The sequence below is a fragment of the Camelina sativa genome, chromosome 7 (assembly GCF_000633955.1).
Source record: "Camelina sativa cultivar DH55 chromosome 7, Cs, whole genome shotgun sequence".
Lineage (NCBI taxonomy): Eukaryota > Viridiplantae > Streptophyta > Magnoliopsida > Brassicales > Brassicaceae > Camelina > Camelina sativa.
This window is the reverse complement of record NC_025691.1, coordinates 17,034,280-17,049,561: the sequence shown is the minus strand read 5'-3', so window position 1 is coordinate 17,049,561 and position 15,282 is coordinate 17,034,280. Positions and strand designations below refer to the sequence as shown.

The 15,282-nt window shown below is 33.5% G+C and overlaps 2 protein-coding genes across 8 annotated transcripts in view; both read right to left on the bottom strand.

The window, feature by feature from the left end:
• LOC104704692 (histone acetyltransferase HAC2-like) overlaps positions 1 to 2,692 on the bottom strand; it is a 6,610-nt gene extending 3,918 nt beyond the window's left edge. The window contains exons 1-6 of the mRNA XM_010420734.1: positions 2,687 to 2,692; positions 1,372 to 2,634; positions 979 to 1,284; positions 599 to 886; positions 379 to 507; positions 45 to 283 (exon numbers count right to left, since the gene is read on the bottom strand). Of these exons, the coding sequence (XP_010419036.1) occupies positions 45 to 283; positions 379 to 507; positions 599 to 886; positions 979 to 1,284; positions 1,372 to 2,634; positions 2,687 to 2,692 (2,231 nt within the window). The remainder of the gene's footprint in view (positions 1 to 44; positions 284 to 378; positions 508 to 598; positions 887 to 978; positions 1,285 to 1,371; positions 2,635 to 2,686) is intronic.
• On the bottom strand, positions 4,011 to 7,736 carry LOC104701322. 7 transcript variants are annotated; one of them, XM_010416976.2, is made up of 10 exons: positions 7,268 to 7,736; positions 6,754 to 6,880; positions 6,330 to 6,422; positions 6,062 to 6,143; positions 5,866 to 5,941; positions 5,600 to 5,683; positions 5,369 to 5,505; positions 4,999 to 5,251; positions 4,849 to 4,912; positions 4,011 to 4,736 (listed from the first exon to the last, which is right to left on the bottom strand). In XM_010416976.2, the coding sequence occupies exons 2-10, from the start codon at positions 6,806 to 6,808 to the stop codon at positions 4,309 to 4,311; spliced, it is 1,272 nt and encodes a 423-aa protein (XP_010415278.1). In that variant the 5' UTR covers positions 6,809 to 6,880; positions 7,268 to 7,736; the 3' UTR covers positions 4,011 to 4,308. The 7 variants fall into 7 exon arrangements, with proteins under 7 accessions (XP_010415278.1, XP_010415280.1, XP_010415281.1 ...); XM_010416978.2 differs by having other exon boundaries at positions 7,347 to 7,736; XM_010416979.2 differs by having other exon boundaries at positions 6,778 to 6,880; positions 7,268 to 7,735.

Genomic DNA, 15,282 nt, shown 5'->3' with positions numbered 1-15,282 from the left:
AAATGTCAATAATATATAGTTAGGTTTTTTAATTAAGCATTTAAAGCACAGATGATGACTTAAAAAAGAGATTGTTAATTACCAAGATTTCATGATAAACGAAAGTTCTCAGAGCTTCTCCTGCTAGTGTTACTCTCTCAGGTCTAAAGTACTTGACCGAATCGAGATATACGATGTATGTGCTGCGTTGGTTAGGTTGGCTACATTCTGAACCAAACTCTTGTACAAACAATGCAAAGATGCATATATCAACTCCTTCCACTTTCTGAAACAGAAGTATAACCTGAAAACATATCAAAAACATTAATGACAAAACTGTATCTAAGGTTTGAAAAATACATAATCAAAAAGGTTAAAAATATTCAATCCTCATCTCACCTTTGATCTGTAAGGGAACTCAGTAGGATAGTTTTTTCTATGGAGCAAATCGGCTAAGGGTTTGTTGACGGTTGAGATTTTGTCAGCGGAATACACAACTCTGAGAGTAAGACCCTCTGGTGCAGATACCTTGTAAAGAAAAATGTAACAAGTTTGAGTTATAAATTAATAAGAATCTGAAAAACTCAAAATGGCAGAAATTAACCACATCAATTCTTACATCCGTAACGTCCTTCCCTAAAGCCTTTGCCGTTTCGCATCTCTCTTCCTTAAGGCGCTTGGCTAGCCTTTGCTCTAGAAAGAAGCTGAGGATGGTTTCAGGCAAATCTTTTGCTCCCATATTAGTATTGTCATTGACTGGCATGTTGTTGTTGTTGTTGTTACTTTTACGCTCCTCTAGTAAACATATGGGACAAATATACTCTCTGGTGTTGTCTTTGTCCTTGTCCTTATTGTAGAGACCACAAACTTCATGTTGCCATTTGTAACAAGATCCACATTGAACCCACTGCTCAAACAACATGTAATTAGTAATAATATTTCAATGAATAAATGAGAGATTATTTACGAGAGGGAGAGAGAGAGATAAAGTTTTTTTACCTTCTCCAAAGATTGGTTTTGAAGGTTATTCGATATAAGCATATTGGCTTTTGAGATAGTGATTCCAGATGTTAACTTGAACTTGGTTGCACAGACAGTGCGACAAGGACTGCAGAAGTTAAGGTTCGCATCCTTTATCTCTTCTTCCCCGGGGGTGTAATAGGAAGCGTCGTCTTTGATACGACGGCTGCATATTAAGCAATATATTGGCGGTGGTGGTAACGGGAGTCTGTCATTGCCACACAACTGGCATAATTCCCCATCTTTATCCTCCACATACTCCTCCTCGATGTAACACATTGTGCTCTGTGGGACAAATAACTAAACAAAATTTTAAAGATACACAAAACAAAACAAAAAGCATAAAGCAATGATAAGGCTCAAATAAGTTACCTGACTAATACTAATTTGCTTCGGAAGATTCATTATATGCAACTTTATCTCTTCATCTGTGAAATGTTCGATCACTGAGACACCTCTCTTGTTATGCTTTTGCAGAGACGTCGTGTCAGCTTCGACCTCAGACTTGGTCCCTTCATCACATTTCATAAGCACAGCACCAACTCCCATCTTCTCATGGTTCAAAGACACTGTGTCAGTGTCAGCATTAATCTCAGACCTGGTCCCTTCATCATATTTCATCGGCTCTGCACCACCTCCCATCTTCTCATGGTTCAAAGACACTGTGTCAGTGTCAGCATTAATCTCAGACCTGGTCCCTTCATCATATTTCATCGGCTCTGCACCACCTCCCATCTTCTCATGGTTCAAAGACACTGTGTCAGTGTCACCTTTGACCTCAGACTTGGTCCCTTCATCACAATTCATTGGCTCAACAGTATCCAACTTCTCATGGTTCAAAGACACTGTGTCAGTGTCAACATTAACTTCAGGCATGGTCCCTTCAGCACATTTCATCTGCTCAACAGTGTCAGCATTAACCTGAGACTTGGGCTCAACATTATCAGCACCAAATCCCAGCTCCTCATGATTCAGAGAGACTGTGTCAATGTCAGCATTAACCACAGACGTGGTCCCTTCATCACGTCTCATCGGCTCTGCACCAACTCCCAACTTCTCATGGTTCAGATGCACTGTGTCAGATGTGGTCCCTTCATCAAGTCTCATCGGGTCAACAATAACTACATCAGTTCCTAGCTCAGCAGTTCCTAGCCTCCTCTCCTCGATCTCAACCATTTCTTCGTTGGGCGAAAACAAATCCTCGAAAGTAGAAACACGTACAAACTTTTTCGCTAGCTTCACACGTTTGCTAGTATCCAAAGGAGGATTGTTCATCACATCTTGCTTCGTTACGCCATAAGGTCCAGGAGGGTAAGCCGAGCGGGGAAAGGGATCAAGATCACGAACCGAATCTCCCCAAGAACCAGGACCAGACCTCCGCCGCTTTCGCACTTCGTTTCCGCTTTGATCTGGCTGAGCTTTTCTAGTTCCAAGATACTGGACGTCATCATCATGATCAGATGCAACAACAGTACCACTCGGCTTTCCTAGACTACTCAACCAGTTACGAATGAGCTCATCGTAATTCTCTGAGTCATCACCAGGCTCATCATTCTCAGGAAACCTTGGCATCATCAAGCTCGTTCTACTTTTACACGATGGCTGCTGCAGCTTAATCCAGATTACGAATATTCCCTACACCAATTCAATCAACATGTCAGGATCATGCAATACTGTCACTACGTACAACCATAAACGAACAACGAAAAATATTGATAATATTTTAGCTTGTTTCACAAGGTATACACTAAGTGTAATTGGATTAAAGAGTCTTACAATGAAAAAAATCAACGGATCAACCTGAATCTAATCAAAATACTCGATTCCATAATTAAAGCTTATATATATATATATATATATATATATAAAAAAAGTGCGATAGCCAAAGCAAAACCTTCAATTAATGTCGGATTTATGCTTAAGATTATGCTACGAAATCACCCCATTAAAAAAATAAAACCCATAGTTTTGGAGTTTTGAACCTGGATTGGTACTATAACAAAATATATCCTAATCAGCTGCGTCAGCTAGAATTCAACGACGGATCATCAAGAAAATTCACGAATTGATCGAAGAAGAACACAAAAACAAGACCTAAACAGAGTAAACAAGTACCGAAGAAGACAAAAGAGAAATAAGTTGAAAGAGAGAAGAAAAAGCCTCTGACTTCGTCTGGTCTACGTTGTTACCTTAATTAGGGTTTTAGAAATTTACGATTACAATTTATAATTTGTTTAGAGATATATATAGCAAAAAAAAAGATTTATATGTAATAATTTAATTGGTTAGAGATTTTTTTTTTTTTTAATAATGATATTAAAAACGAAGCTTTTTACTCTTTTAGGACTTTAAGAAGATCAAAGAAAAAAAAAGTTATATCTATATAAAAAAAATTCTTTGTCATAGATCTCGATGTTGCGTCGTTATTTATAAGATAAACATTTTTTTTTTTAATTTGTAATTGAAAAGAAAAAAAAAGAATCTTAAGAATTAATTAGTAGATAAGATTTGTAATAAATACTTTTGATAAAGTTTGAATACAGAAGCTAACAATTACTAGACTTCCAAAATATTTTTTTGAAGCTTATTGAATGTTTTGCAAAATATTTTATTTAATAAATTCCCACCAACTTTTTCTTTGACCGCAATTACCACAAACTTATCCTCCACTACGCTCGATGTTGAATAGAAATGTGTTTCTTTATTAGTAGTAGAAAAAAGAATAAAATCTTACAAATTTATGGAAACCAATTTAATTAAAATGAATTGTGATGAAGACTATCGAAATGTTTGAATAAAATTACAAAAATTATTAGATTTCCAAAATATTTGTTTTTTTAAAGTTTATTCAGTAAATTACAAAGGTATTGAGTGGAAGTGTTAATGTCATTATGGAGTTAGGGGTAGACAAGAATGTCCAAACGAACTTAATTATTTATAGATTTTTAATGATTGTCGGAACGAACTAGATTTACTGAGATATTCTATATTTAAGTAGAGACAAAACACAATAAAACAAAACAAAAAGGCTTACACATTGATGGACATGTTACAACACCAAACTAGCATAACCATTTTAAGGCCACGGACATAGCTTTTGGTTCGAACAAACATTGTGCATAGACCACTTGGCTTCGGCCTGAATGTTTCATCCTATAGTGCGGGTAGCTCTTAACTAATGGATCACTTCGAGCAAAAATTGGATACTGATGTTAAAACTTAATCCCTAAACAACACCATTACATCCCACACTCACTAATTAATACATCTTCTGCTGCTAGATCTAAATGAATCACTACTAGCCTCCCTCTACTTGAAGTTTGGATCATAAAAAGAGTAATGATAGCTCTTAACTCTTTCTGATTCCGATATTTCGGATCCCGGGCTTCTTAGTCCTGAAACGAACCCGTGATCATATCTAATGCCATACCTTGGAGGATAGCTCGAAGACAGTGCAACACCTGGAGGGCCTGTCTGGTCTCTATAGTCCTGTGGTCGACGGTGATCATGATAATAACTATGTGCTGTGTTATTCCTCTGTTCCCATAGCCACGAATCTGCGTTTTCTGGAATGGGTGCATTAATCCCGGGAAACCCAACTGTCATTATCTTTCTTGGCTCTTGAGGGTTTGCATTTTCCAAGATTTCACCGTCCTCAATCTTAACTTCCTCCTCTTCTTTTTTAGTCTCTTCCTCACCAAATATAGTGATTCCTGAGAGATGATCCTCTTCGACAGCTAAGAAGACATAAACAACAAAAAGCAGATACAACCAAGTCATGAACAAAGATGCCTTTGATATGATGATGATAATGATATTTGATGGAGATGGGAGATTAGGAAAGTTTACCAAAATATCCTGGTGGATATCCAATCTCTCGCATTCTGTGTAGCCATGGAGGAGGGTCGAGTTCCTGGACAAGATAAGAATCGCCGTAACCAGGAAGCTCATTCTCTTTGGTCTAATTCCAAATACAATGGAAGAAGGTTAAAATTTTACCTTTAGACCAAGAAGCTGTCGTGTCTCTGGATCAAGTGAGCCAGGCTTCAAGCCATCATATTTACCAACTTGAGGGCTCTCATAATATCGGGACGGTAGACGGGTTCCAGGATTCTGATTTCTTTTGCTTTTATGTTGCCTCCGAGCATTACTAACTGCTAATCGATCAAAAGGCTTCGGACATTCTCTCAAGGAATGACTGTATGCGCTGCAATTGAAGCAGCGTGGAGGATCATCAATAATCTCCAAGCCTCTAGAAACAATTAAAACAACAAAATAAAATAAACGAATGCACAAGATAGATACTAGAGTATCAATAGCACATTCATTGTCACAAGTAAAACGAAATAAGAAATAAGGATTTGTTTACCCTTCCAAGTTATTTGAACCACCGGCTGAATCTAAACCAATTGTAAATCCACGGTTATAAAGAGGGGTGGTGCTACTTTCCACAGGAACTAACTTCTTCGAAGAATTGTCTCCAGTTTGATAGTCGAGCCAAAATGACTGCACAAGCAATAATGTATCTATCAGTAAGGATTGCATCAAGCCTGAATTCTTCAAGCTTTGACATGCTCCAAAAAAAAACATTTTCACTCACCACAGATGAAGTCTTCTGCAATCCCACACGCAAAGCAGGAAAATATGTCTCATCACCAGATTCTAGTACTTGTTGTTCTTGATCCTGATCATATAACATGAGATAGTCAGCAAACAAGTGTCCATATCATTTCTTACACAGTTGCTAAAATTCATTTCCAATTATTCTTTCAATAACTTGAAACTGATTGACTTTTGCAAAACAAAAAAAAAAATCACTATATTGGCTATAAAAATTACTTTGAAGACCTCAAAAATCGTAGCTACCTCGGACAAAGAATTTTGTTCTGCCTCCCATTCTGACCATTGCTGTAATAAACTTTCCAGCTTCTGCTTACTAGCTCTGAAAGATGCAGGAAACACGAATCAAAACAAGTAACAGTTATATAATGACAGCAACGTTTGAGCATTCAAATGTTAAAATTTACATTTGGTCGAGTTAAGAGTCTTCTATTCACCTAACCTTGTTAAGTGTTTATAAGTAACATGGACTGAAGGTTGCTGTTCGTCGAAGGTTGTTCTGGATCTTTTAACACCAGATTTAGCTGACACATGTAATTATGAAAAACAAAGAAAGAATACATAATCACATGCATTCAAATCTCAGAGCGTATGATGATAGAAGCATGCTCATAATCCATGTCAATCCTAAAGTGAAACTATACTCGAAGCAGAGGTTTAAGAAACGCAAGCAATAGCAACCTTCAACATAAAAAGAAAAATAAGGATACAACTAACATCCTCCACTCTCGATGTTTCCCCTGAAAACTGGCCAGAGACATTTCTGAAATCATCTTCCGTTAGATCCATGTCTTCCTCCATGTCTATACACATTTCCCCATCCACAGCAGATAAATTTAAGAATAACAAATAGAGTTAAAGCTCTTTCTTATTCAAATTAAAACGATCACACAAAGAACTCCTTGAAAAACCTGATTAACAAAGCTCAAAGCCTTTCCCTCAGTTGTAAACCGATAAGCTCTCTCTAACTTGAGTCTCACAAACTCGAACTCATCCTTATTTATACTTAAAACGTAAAAGTAAAACACTCAAAGAAAGGAAAACAGAGAAATGGAAACTAGATAAAACTTCCAAAATCAGTAAATACAAAGAAAACATATATCAACATAAGAATGGAGGATCTCAAGTGATCACCAGAACTGAGGTCATGTTTCTGACCTTCCAAACCAGAGCCGCTTGAAGCTGCCATTTTTAAATAAAACGTAAACAATTATCTCCTAGAAAAGTTTCATAAAATCATCCACCCAAGAATAAGATAACCCTGCAAAACAAAAGCAAACAGTAATAAGCAAACCAAAAACTAATCAATAAATATTTGCAAATTCCAAAAACTCAAAACAACATTAGATTCCAAATGTACAGCTAATGTAATTGTTAGGAGTTAGTTAGGAATAATAATCAAGAAACCAATCCTCAGTCTAAAAAGATCCAGCTTCATCGAGCTAATCAATTCAATCACACAGCTCACATTGCTTAACCAAAAACCCAATTGACAATAAAAATGAAAACTTTAAGCAACAAGCATCAAAAGAGTCTCACTTAAAAACCCTTCTCAATCAAATTTGTGAATAAAAGGCATTATTAGGGTTGAAGAGTTTACAAGTTCAAACCAAGAATCGTATAGTATTAGAGAGTAAACGAGAAATACCCAATTACATAAAACTTGAAAGAATTGAAAGGGAATATGAAACGACTCGAAGAAGCGAGCGAGAGAACAAAGTCTTAACCTTTGGTTTTTAGGTTTTATCAGCAAATCTGCCAGAAACAATAATCAAAAGTGTTAATTAGGTATAATATATATAGCCAAAAATTTAATTTAAAATTGGTAAAAAGAAAAGAAAACAAGGCACAAAAACTCTCTAGTTAATGGGTGATGATAAGAGTATTTTGCGGCTAATTTTTATAAATAAAAGAGAGTGAACATAAACTCGACTATTTTGCCTTCAGATCTTCTTAATTATTTGGCTTTTCGTCTTAATGTGATTTCTCGAGACAAAAACATGATCATGATAATGATAATCTTCAAAAAAGACAAAATAAGGTTTTAATTTCTTCTAAAAGGTTAAACAACTTGATTTGTTGAAGAACTAAAATGTTTATGGGAAGACGAAAAATGTGTTTAGTTTTAGGTTTGGTCTTTTATGTAATTTTTGGTGGATTTTAAAATGGTATAGTAGATACGTATGAGTTGTTTGAAATGAGATTTGACTGCTTGAATAGCGAAATGTGGACGACAACTCATTCTCAATTGGAAATTTTGGCAAAGCATAAACGGAAAAAAAAAAATTGTCTACAACATGCATAGGATTAAAACATTTCTTTTGCTTGAAGTGAGTGTGTTATTTTTAATCCTTTTGAGGGAAACGGGGAAAAGATTAAAAGAATTTATTTGGTCTCTATATCATCTAAATACATTTATCTTTTCAGTCAAAAGTTTTGAGAGAACTCCGGAGTTAAGCTTGCTTGAGCTGGAGTAGTTTAAGTATAGTGATCTTCTAGTGATTGTTGGAACTATGCGAGTGAGGACAAAACACAAAAAAAAATCACGTGGTGATCTGTAGGGACGGTAAACTTCCAAATGTATCAAATCGACCGTCAGATATGAGTGGGCCTATGGGCCGAAAGTGGACATGGGGCTTACTAAGCAAAGTGGATCTATAAGTCAGGAGTGGATATGGGCTCATTAAACAAAGTGACAGTTGGAGCGTTACATTTTGCCACTTAACTCCCATCACATTTGTTGAAAGAAATAATAGAATATTTATAGACAAATAATCACTAATTTTGTATATTTAAATCTGATTAGATTTGACGTATCTAAAATTTTACTATTTCAGTTCGAATCCAAATTTTTGCATAGGAATTCTCGGATAGACCAAAACTGATATCGGATCATAGGTATTAGTACCATATTATGATCGACTTAGGGGCCAGAAACACTCTCAAGCCCCGGTGAACTAAAACTGATATTAGATCATAGGTACCACTACTAACTATGTTTGATTTAGATGTGAGAAGAGAACAATCGTTCCAAAGAAACTCTCTCTTCTCTCTCCTCGAGTTTTAACTTTTTCTTCTTTCAGATCTGTTCTTGGTGGCCTTGTGATTCACTACCTCGATTTACTGTGGGGATGAAGAGGTGAATTAGATCTTCTTTCTCCGTCGGCAAGGGTGTGGTCTCTCCTCCTTCGATGTGGGTGCGACTCCGAGATGACGGAAGGAGAGTGTTGCTGCAGATCTTGTCGGTTTGAAGACGCCGGTAAGGAGCAGCGATCGACTCTCGTGGCTTATCCGTCAGATTGGCTTAGCATTCACGGCGGAAGTCGATGGAGGAGAAGGTAAGTTGTCGAAGCGCTTTGGCGATTAATGGTAGATCTGTTTGGATCTTGAAGGCTGTCACGGATTTCGTGCGTTTGGGTTTTTCCGATTGAGCCATCGGCCCCTTTCGCTGTCGTGACTAACTTCCGTCAGGCCGGTGTGAAGAGATCTGATTCAGCAAGTTGGAAGAATGTCAGATCTGGGAAGAAGAGGATATGCCTAAAGTTGGAGCTTGCTAGGAACGGGAGCTACCAACAACATGCCGAGTTGTCGGAGAGTTGTTCATACCGGGAGATCTGTGGCGGGCTGGTTGGTCGAAGGGAAAAAGAACAGTGGTTGGGAGTCGGATGCTTCCTCCCCATTTACTAGATACCTCAATCTGCCGCAAAGTTGTGGTTCTCGCATCCGCCGGAGCTGATGATCAGACCCTCTACAACACGGTGTCAATAGGGCATGAGTCTTCTTTCCGACGATGGTTACTATTCCAATTTGCCCATAATCTCTGTTTCCCATGTAATTTCGTGGATCTGCCCATTAAAGGAAATATATATATATATATATATATATGCCTGATTTAGAGCCTGACTGGTTCTCCCGCTACCACCCGCAGATGCTGTGTTTGCGGGTGGTAACGGTTGCTAGCAATTGATACTAATCACACAAATCGCTCCCAATCGCTTCCAATCGCTCTAAACCACTGAATTCCAAAAGCTGCTTCCCGCAAGCGTTTGCGGTTGCGGGCGATTGCGGTTGGAATTTTTTTTTTTTTTAATTTGAAACAAATCAATGATAATGAAATATTTTTTATATATATCTTTTATCTAACTATTTTATTCATTAAGGATTGGAGAAAATGAAGTACGAATACGATTGAGAATGTTAAAAAATAAACAATGTGAAGAAAATAAGATTTCAATTAACAATAACCCAAAAAACTTGATGTAAATATAATGACACATCGCACATATGTTCAAAAAATCTAAATAAATATAATATTTTATCAGAAATTTTAAAAAATAAGATTATTTTTTTGAAAAATATAAAAACAAATCACGAGTCTTCTCAACTCTCATTTGATCATTACGACCAATGCAACTACTGTCCCACGGAACTTATTGAGTGTGTGAGATTTAAAAAGAAGATCTACGATCTAAAACATATTTTTTGTCATTTATCAAATTACTTGATTAAAGTTTTGGTAAAAAGCCAAATGTATAAAGTAATAAGTATTTCAATATGATTTTTTTTTGTTTTTTTAATAATTATTTTAGTATTTTTTAAATGAATTTTAATTATAAATCAAGTTTAATAAATTTTTGGTATTTTTATACATTTATATAATTATATATTACATTTATTATGTTTTAACCGCTACTGCGCCCACTGGTTAACCAGTCGTAAACTCCCGCAAACGCACCCATTTTAAAACGCTAAACCAGTCATTCAAAACGCTTAATAACGCTTGAAACAGCAACTACCCGCTTCCGCAATCTCCCGCAAATGCAACCGCAAACGATGCGGTTGAACCAGTCGGACCCTTAGAGGGACAATGTAAGTATGTAACTATGAAACTCAAAGAGGTGAACATTAATTAAATACATTACTATTATTTCAATTCTAATGGGCCTACCAAATAAATATTAAGATCCATTGTAACAATTATAAGGCTCAAAATTAAACATCAATGTTTTTTCTTTATAAATATAACGTTTTCAAACAATTTTACTAAATACAAGGTTCTCCTTTTTTTTTTGGTTGAATCTCATACAAAGTTAGAAAACCACTAAACTATACTCTTTCCATTTCAAAATATAAGATGTTTTAGTAAAAACACGCATATTAATAAATAGTTACTTTTAAAAAGTTTAACCAATCATAAACAAGTCTGCATAATATAAAATATAAATTTAATCTAAAAGTTGCATAGAAAATTGGAAACATCCTATATTATGAAATAAAATACTTCTCTAAACATTCTATATTATGAAAAAATATTATTTTATTTACATAAAGAAGCACAAAATTGTACACTACAAAAAAATACGGATAGAAATTGTTAGATCCCACGTTTGAGATGTTTTTGGCCGACCAATGTAAAACATTTGCTTTGTCTTTTTTCCATCATAAAATAGTTTTCTGGATTAAAAGAGTGATCAAATGAAAAAAAAAAATTGATGTTCTCTGGATTAAAAAGGTGGAATATGGATCAGTTTGTTTTTGTTTTTTGGCTGAAATTTTTTTGCCTTTGCGTAGAAATCCGACTAATAAATAATCGACCATAACAACATAATAATATCTTAAATTTCTTAAGCCTTAAATCATAATTATATTAAGAACTTGAACTTTGATTTTGGATCCTCTTATGCTTGGACTTACATCCAACGAATTCAGCTTAATCAATAATAACTCTCTACTTCTTCTTCTTTGTTTTTTTAATCAAAACTCTCTACTTCTTTAAATTCAAAGTCTCGCATCACCAACAGAGTAAAATATTATAATAAAAGATTGAAATAGACGGATTTAATTCTAACCAATCCACATTTTAAGGAAATTTTACGTTGAAAATTGATGTATTTGCGAAAGAAAGACAAAAAAAAACAAAAGACGAAATCAAGAATTAAACAACTAAACTCTTTTTTTTTTGTTCATATGGATTTACATATGTTGACAGCTGACCAAAAATGTATACGATATAGCTGTTTGCATAATGATGTACACAACTGCACATGTTTCATGCTTCTAACTAGTTATTGAACATAAAATACATTTTTCCATTTGTCGGTAAGAGAATTTTAGAAAACTTTTACGAATCTGAATTAAGTAAGAATAAGAAGTCGCGTGGTATTGTGGTAACCGATATTTTCAAGATCACACACAATTTTCAACTCCTTTTTATGTCCTTACAAAATTGCGTATAATTTTAAACTTTTGTTGAAGAATTTTTAATGACAAGTTTTCTTTACTAATTTATGTTAGCTAGGATCCTACTTTCCATCTTCATGCAAAACCTAGACGTTGGTGGTTCAATTTACAGTTGAAAATTGATAAAATGTTTTAGTTTCTGACTTAAGATAATATACGGTTTAGGTAAAACCTTTAAATTATTCAAAATAAAACCAATAATATATAATAAACATATATGGATCATTCTATTCTATTCATTGTCAATTGATTTAAAGTTGGAATTCCATGAAATTTTACAATTTCTGTATACTTATATATTTTAACTTTTCTTTCCCTAAATTTATATTTTAAAAATCTAAGAAAATAAACAAACGTAACTAAAAGTATGATTTGAATCTGAATTTAACTGAAATAAATATTACGTATACGGACGTTACATTTCACAATCAATAGTTTAGTAGTAGTGATCAAGATTTGAATAATACTCTTTAGTCTTTTGTAACAATTTTAAAGTAATATTTTAATACTAATTAGTATTATTATGAAAAACATAGGCTTCAATTGGTGACCACATTTTAAGAAAAGAATGAAGAGGAATGTGATTTTTTTTTTATTCCACAATTTTTTTACCATTTGATAGTAATAATTTTTCCTCTACATTCTGAAAAAAATAAGGAACAATAGAAAAAAAATGTGCTTCCCCAAAATTGATGAGGAACAAATGTAACAGAAAAAGAACAAATATTAAAATTCGTTTTTAAAATATAAACAAAAATAAGTTTATTATTAATATTCAATTTTCTAATATAATAATTTTCATATTTTCATAATGTACTGACAGAAAAAATAATTTTGATATGAATTTCATGTGAAACTAATCTTAAGGCTATTTAAAAACTATATTGAATAGTAAAAGAAATTTAAGAGACTCATGTTTATATCATAAATAAAAACTAAAAATATTTTAAATTACCTTTAAAATTGTATTGTAGGTTAATATTAATATTTAATATGACATATCTAAAATTTAATTTACAATTTTTAAAAAAAAACAAATATAAAATTCATTGTATATACATTAGAAGTAGTATTAGTATTATTATTGAATTTGATTTATTTAATATTTAACATATTTAAAAAGATGTTTTTATTGTTTTGTTACCATTTACTATTTAGTTCATTCTCTCCAGATTTTTTTTCATTTCTCAAAAACTGTTTATTCCATTTCACATTATTCTTTTTGTTCCTTTTTAAAAGTTCTTTTTGTTCCTTTTCTTTTTGTTTTTCTAATGATTACCGGTAGGAGTCATAATTATTCGGAGTCTAAATTAGCAATCTTCCATGTCTCCGAAAAGAAGAAGAAAGTTGAGTGTATTCTAAGTTGTCTTTCACATTTATTTTAATTAATAAGTTTTTGCACACAATAAAAAACATTTCCAGTTATTTAGATTATGTAGATACTACAGTTCGTTAATGGGTTACACGAGTATTGGCACAACCCATATAATTGGGTTGACATGTGTAGTAGTAGTACTAGTTCATCTATCTAGTCAACACATATGGAAGAAGTTTTCCGAGCTGATATGAAATGCTCACTAGTACCCATGTTTTGGCTCTATTCTAGTCCAGTGAACCGTATCACGAAATATTTGAATGTGTTCAAATGCAACAAAAGTCATGTAGTGCTCGCTTAATTACGCCTCAAAGCAAACTAAGGGATATCAAAGCAGGCTTTGATTATCTTACATTTCAATTTTATGGTAGAAAAGTTCAAGTTTTCAGTGATCACTGATCAATTAATTAGACTTTACAATTATTTTCATACATTTAGAACGTAGAATTTTTTTTATAATACCTATCAAGTAATGGAAGAAATTTCAGTGGCGGAAGTAAATATTAACTAATTAAAATTATCTTTGTGAAAAGCACCACACAGTATTTCTTATCTCTTTTCGATTTACCACACAAGATTTTCTATTTTGTTTAGATTTCTCTATTTGGTATAAAACTAGTTTCTTTCTTCTTCAGGATTTCACTTTAAAGAACTTTGCTAAGATACATAATGTATGAAATAAACAAGTAAAACAATCAAATTCCCCAATAACCATGATTTGGTGTTGCCTTAATTCTTAAAATCTGAATCTTTGACTATACTAAACCACCCAAAACCATAGTACTAAACTAATAACCATCGTATTATAATATTAGTTAAAAGTTTGAAAAAAACAAGGTCACGAGACTCACAATAGTCACAAGTCACAACCTTTGACATCAGCCTCCACCACACACACAAACACAATATTAATAAAAAACCACTTATATGTGTATATATTATTCTCCTCTATTCCATATTCTCCATTTTCATCTTCTCTCATATCTCCAAGTCATCACTACCAAGAGGTTTCATGTCTCTTCTACTCTCTCTCATGTTTCTTTTTTTTTCTCTTTTTCCTCTTTTTCTGAATTCTCGTTGAGTTTTCTAATAACAAATACACCTATTTACATGCATATATATATGCCTAGTTCAATCTTTTTAACTTGCAGATTAATTACAAGAAAAGTGAAGCTCGATCTTCTTAATTAACTTTTTGTTAAGATATATATATATATATATATATATATATCTTTAAGTGTAGTAGATACAAGATTTATCTCCAAGTGAGCTAGTATATATGCTAATCTAATAAATTCAGAATAGTAATTAAGCCCATAAATTAATCTAGAATTACTTTCTGTACGTAATTGGAAGATCTAATTAGTTTCTTTCTTCTTCTTCAGTTCTTCCACATATAGTAGATGGTGGTGAGGATGAGACTAGGGAAGATTATGGAAGGCTTGAAGTCGAAGATAAAGACGGGTCTAAGGATGGGGAAGAGATCATCATTATCATCATCATCATATTCATCTTCTTCATCATCTTCATCTTCGTATGAGAAGATAGACAAGAGTGAGAGCATGAGATTTGAGTTGAGAAGTAGAAAGGCAAACAAAATTATCCAAGAAACCCTTCAAATTGCCGACTCTCCCACTTCAAGAACTTATGCTTTCTGATATCATCTTTTTAACATCCAAATCATATCATACATAGATAAACATATATGTATTTGCGTGTACGCATCTGTTTATACATTTCCATCTACAAAATTGTACGTGTGTATTTATGTATGAAAGGTTATATGTGTGATGTGATGGATTTTATCTTTTGCTAAATGATGATTAGGTGATTACGTCAATACATTCATAGTCATAATTATGCTATAATTAGTTGTATCAAAAAAAAGTACATTTTAGATGTAAAATCGAATATTAACTATATATTAAAAAAGTATCTTATTGTAATTTTTACCAAGTTTACTATATTAAGGGTATTAGAATACCGTTATAACCTTCACCATATTATAGAAATACGTACTGTTATTTTTTTTTTGGGGTGGGGGGGGG

Excerpts from the sequence above, each read along its gene's own strand:
- LOC104701322 (XM_010416976.2), bottom strand. The coding sequence starts at position 6,808 with ATGGCAGCTTCAAGCGGCTCTGGTTTGGAAGGTCAGAAACATGACCTC. Across the intron at positions 5,942-6,061 it reads ACTTATAAACACTTAACAAG|AGCTAGTAAGCAGAAGCTGG; the intron begins GTTAGGTGAATA and ends TGCATCTTTCAG. Across the intron at positions 5,252-5,368 it reads GGTTCAAATAACTTGGAAGG|AGGCTTGGAGATTATTGATG; the intron begins GTAAACAAATCC and ends AATTGTTTCTAG.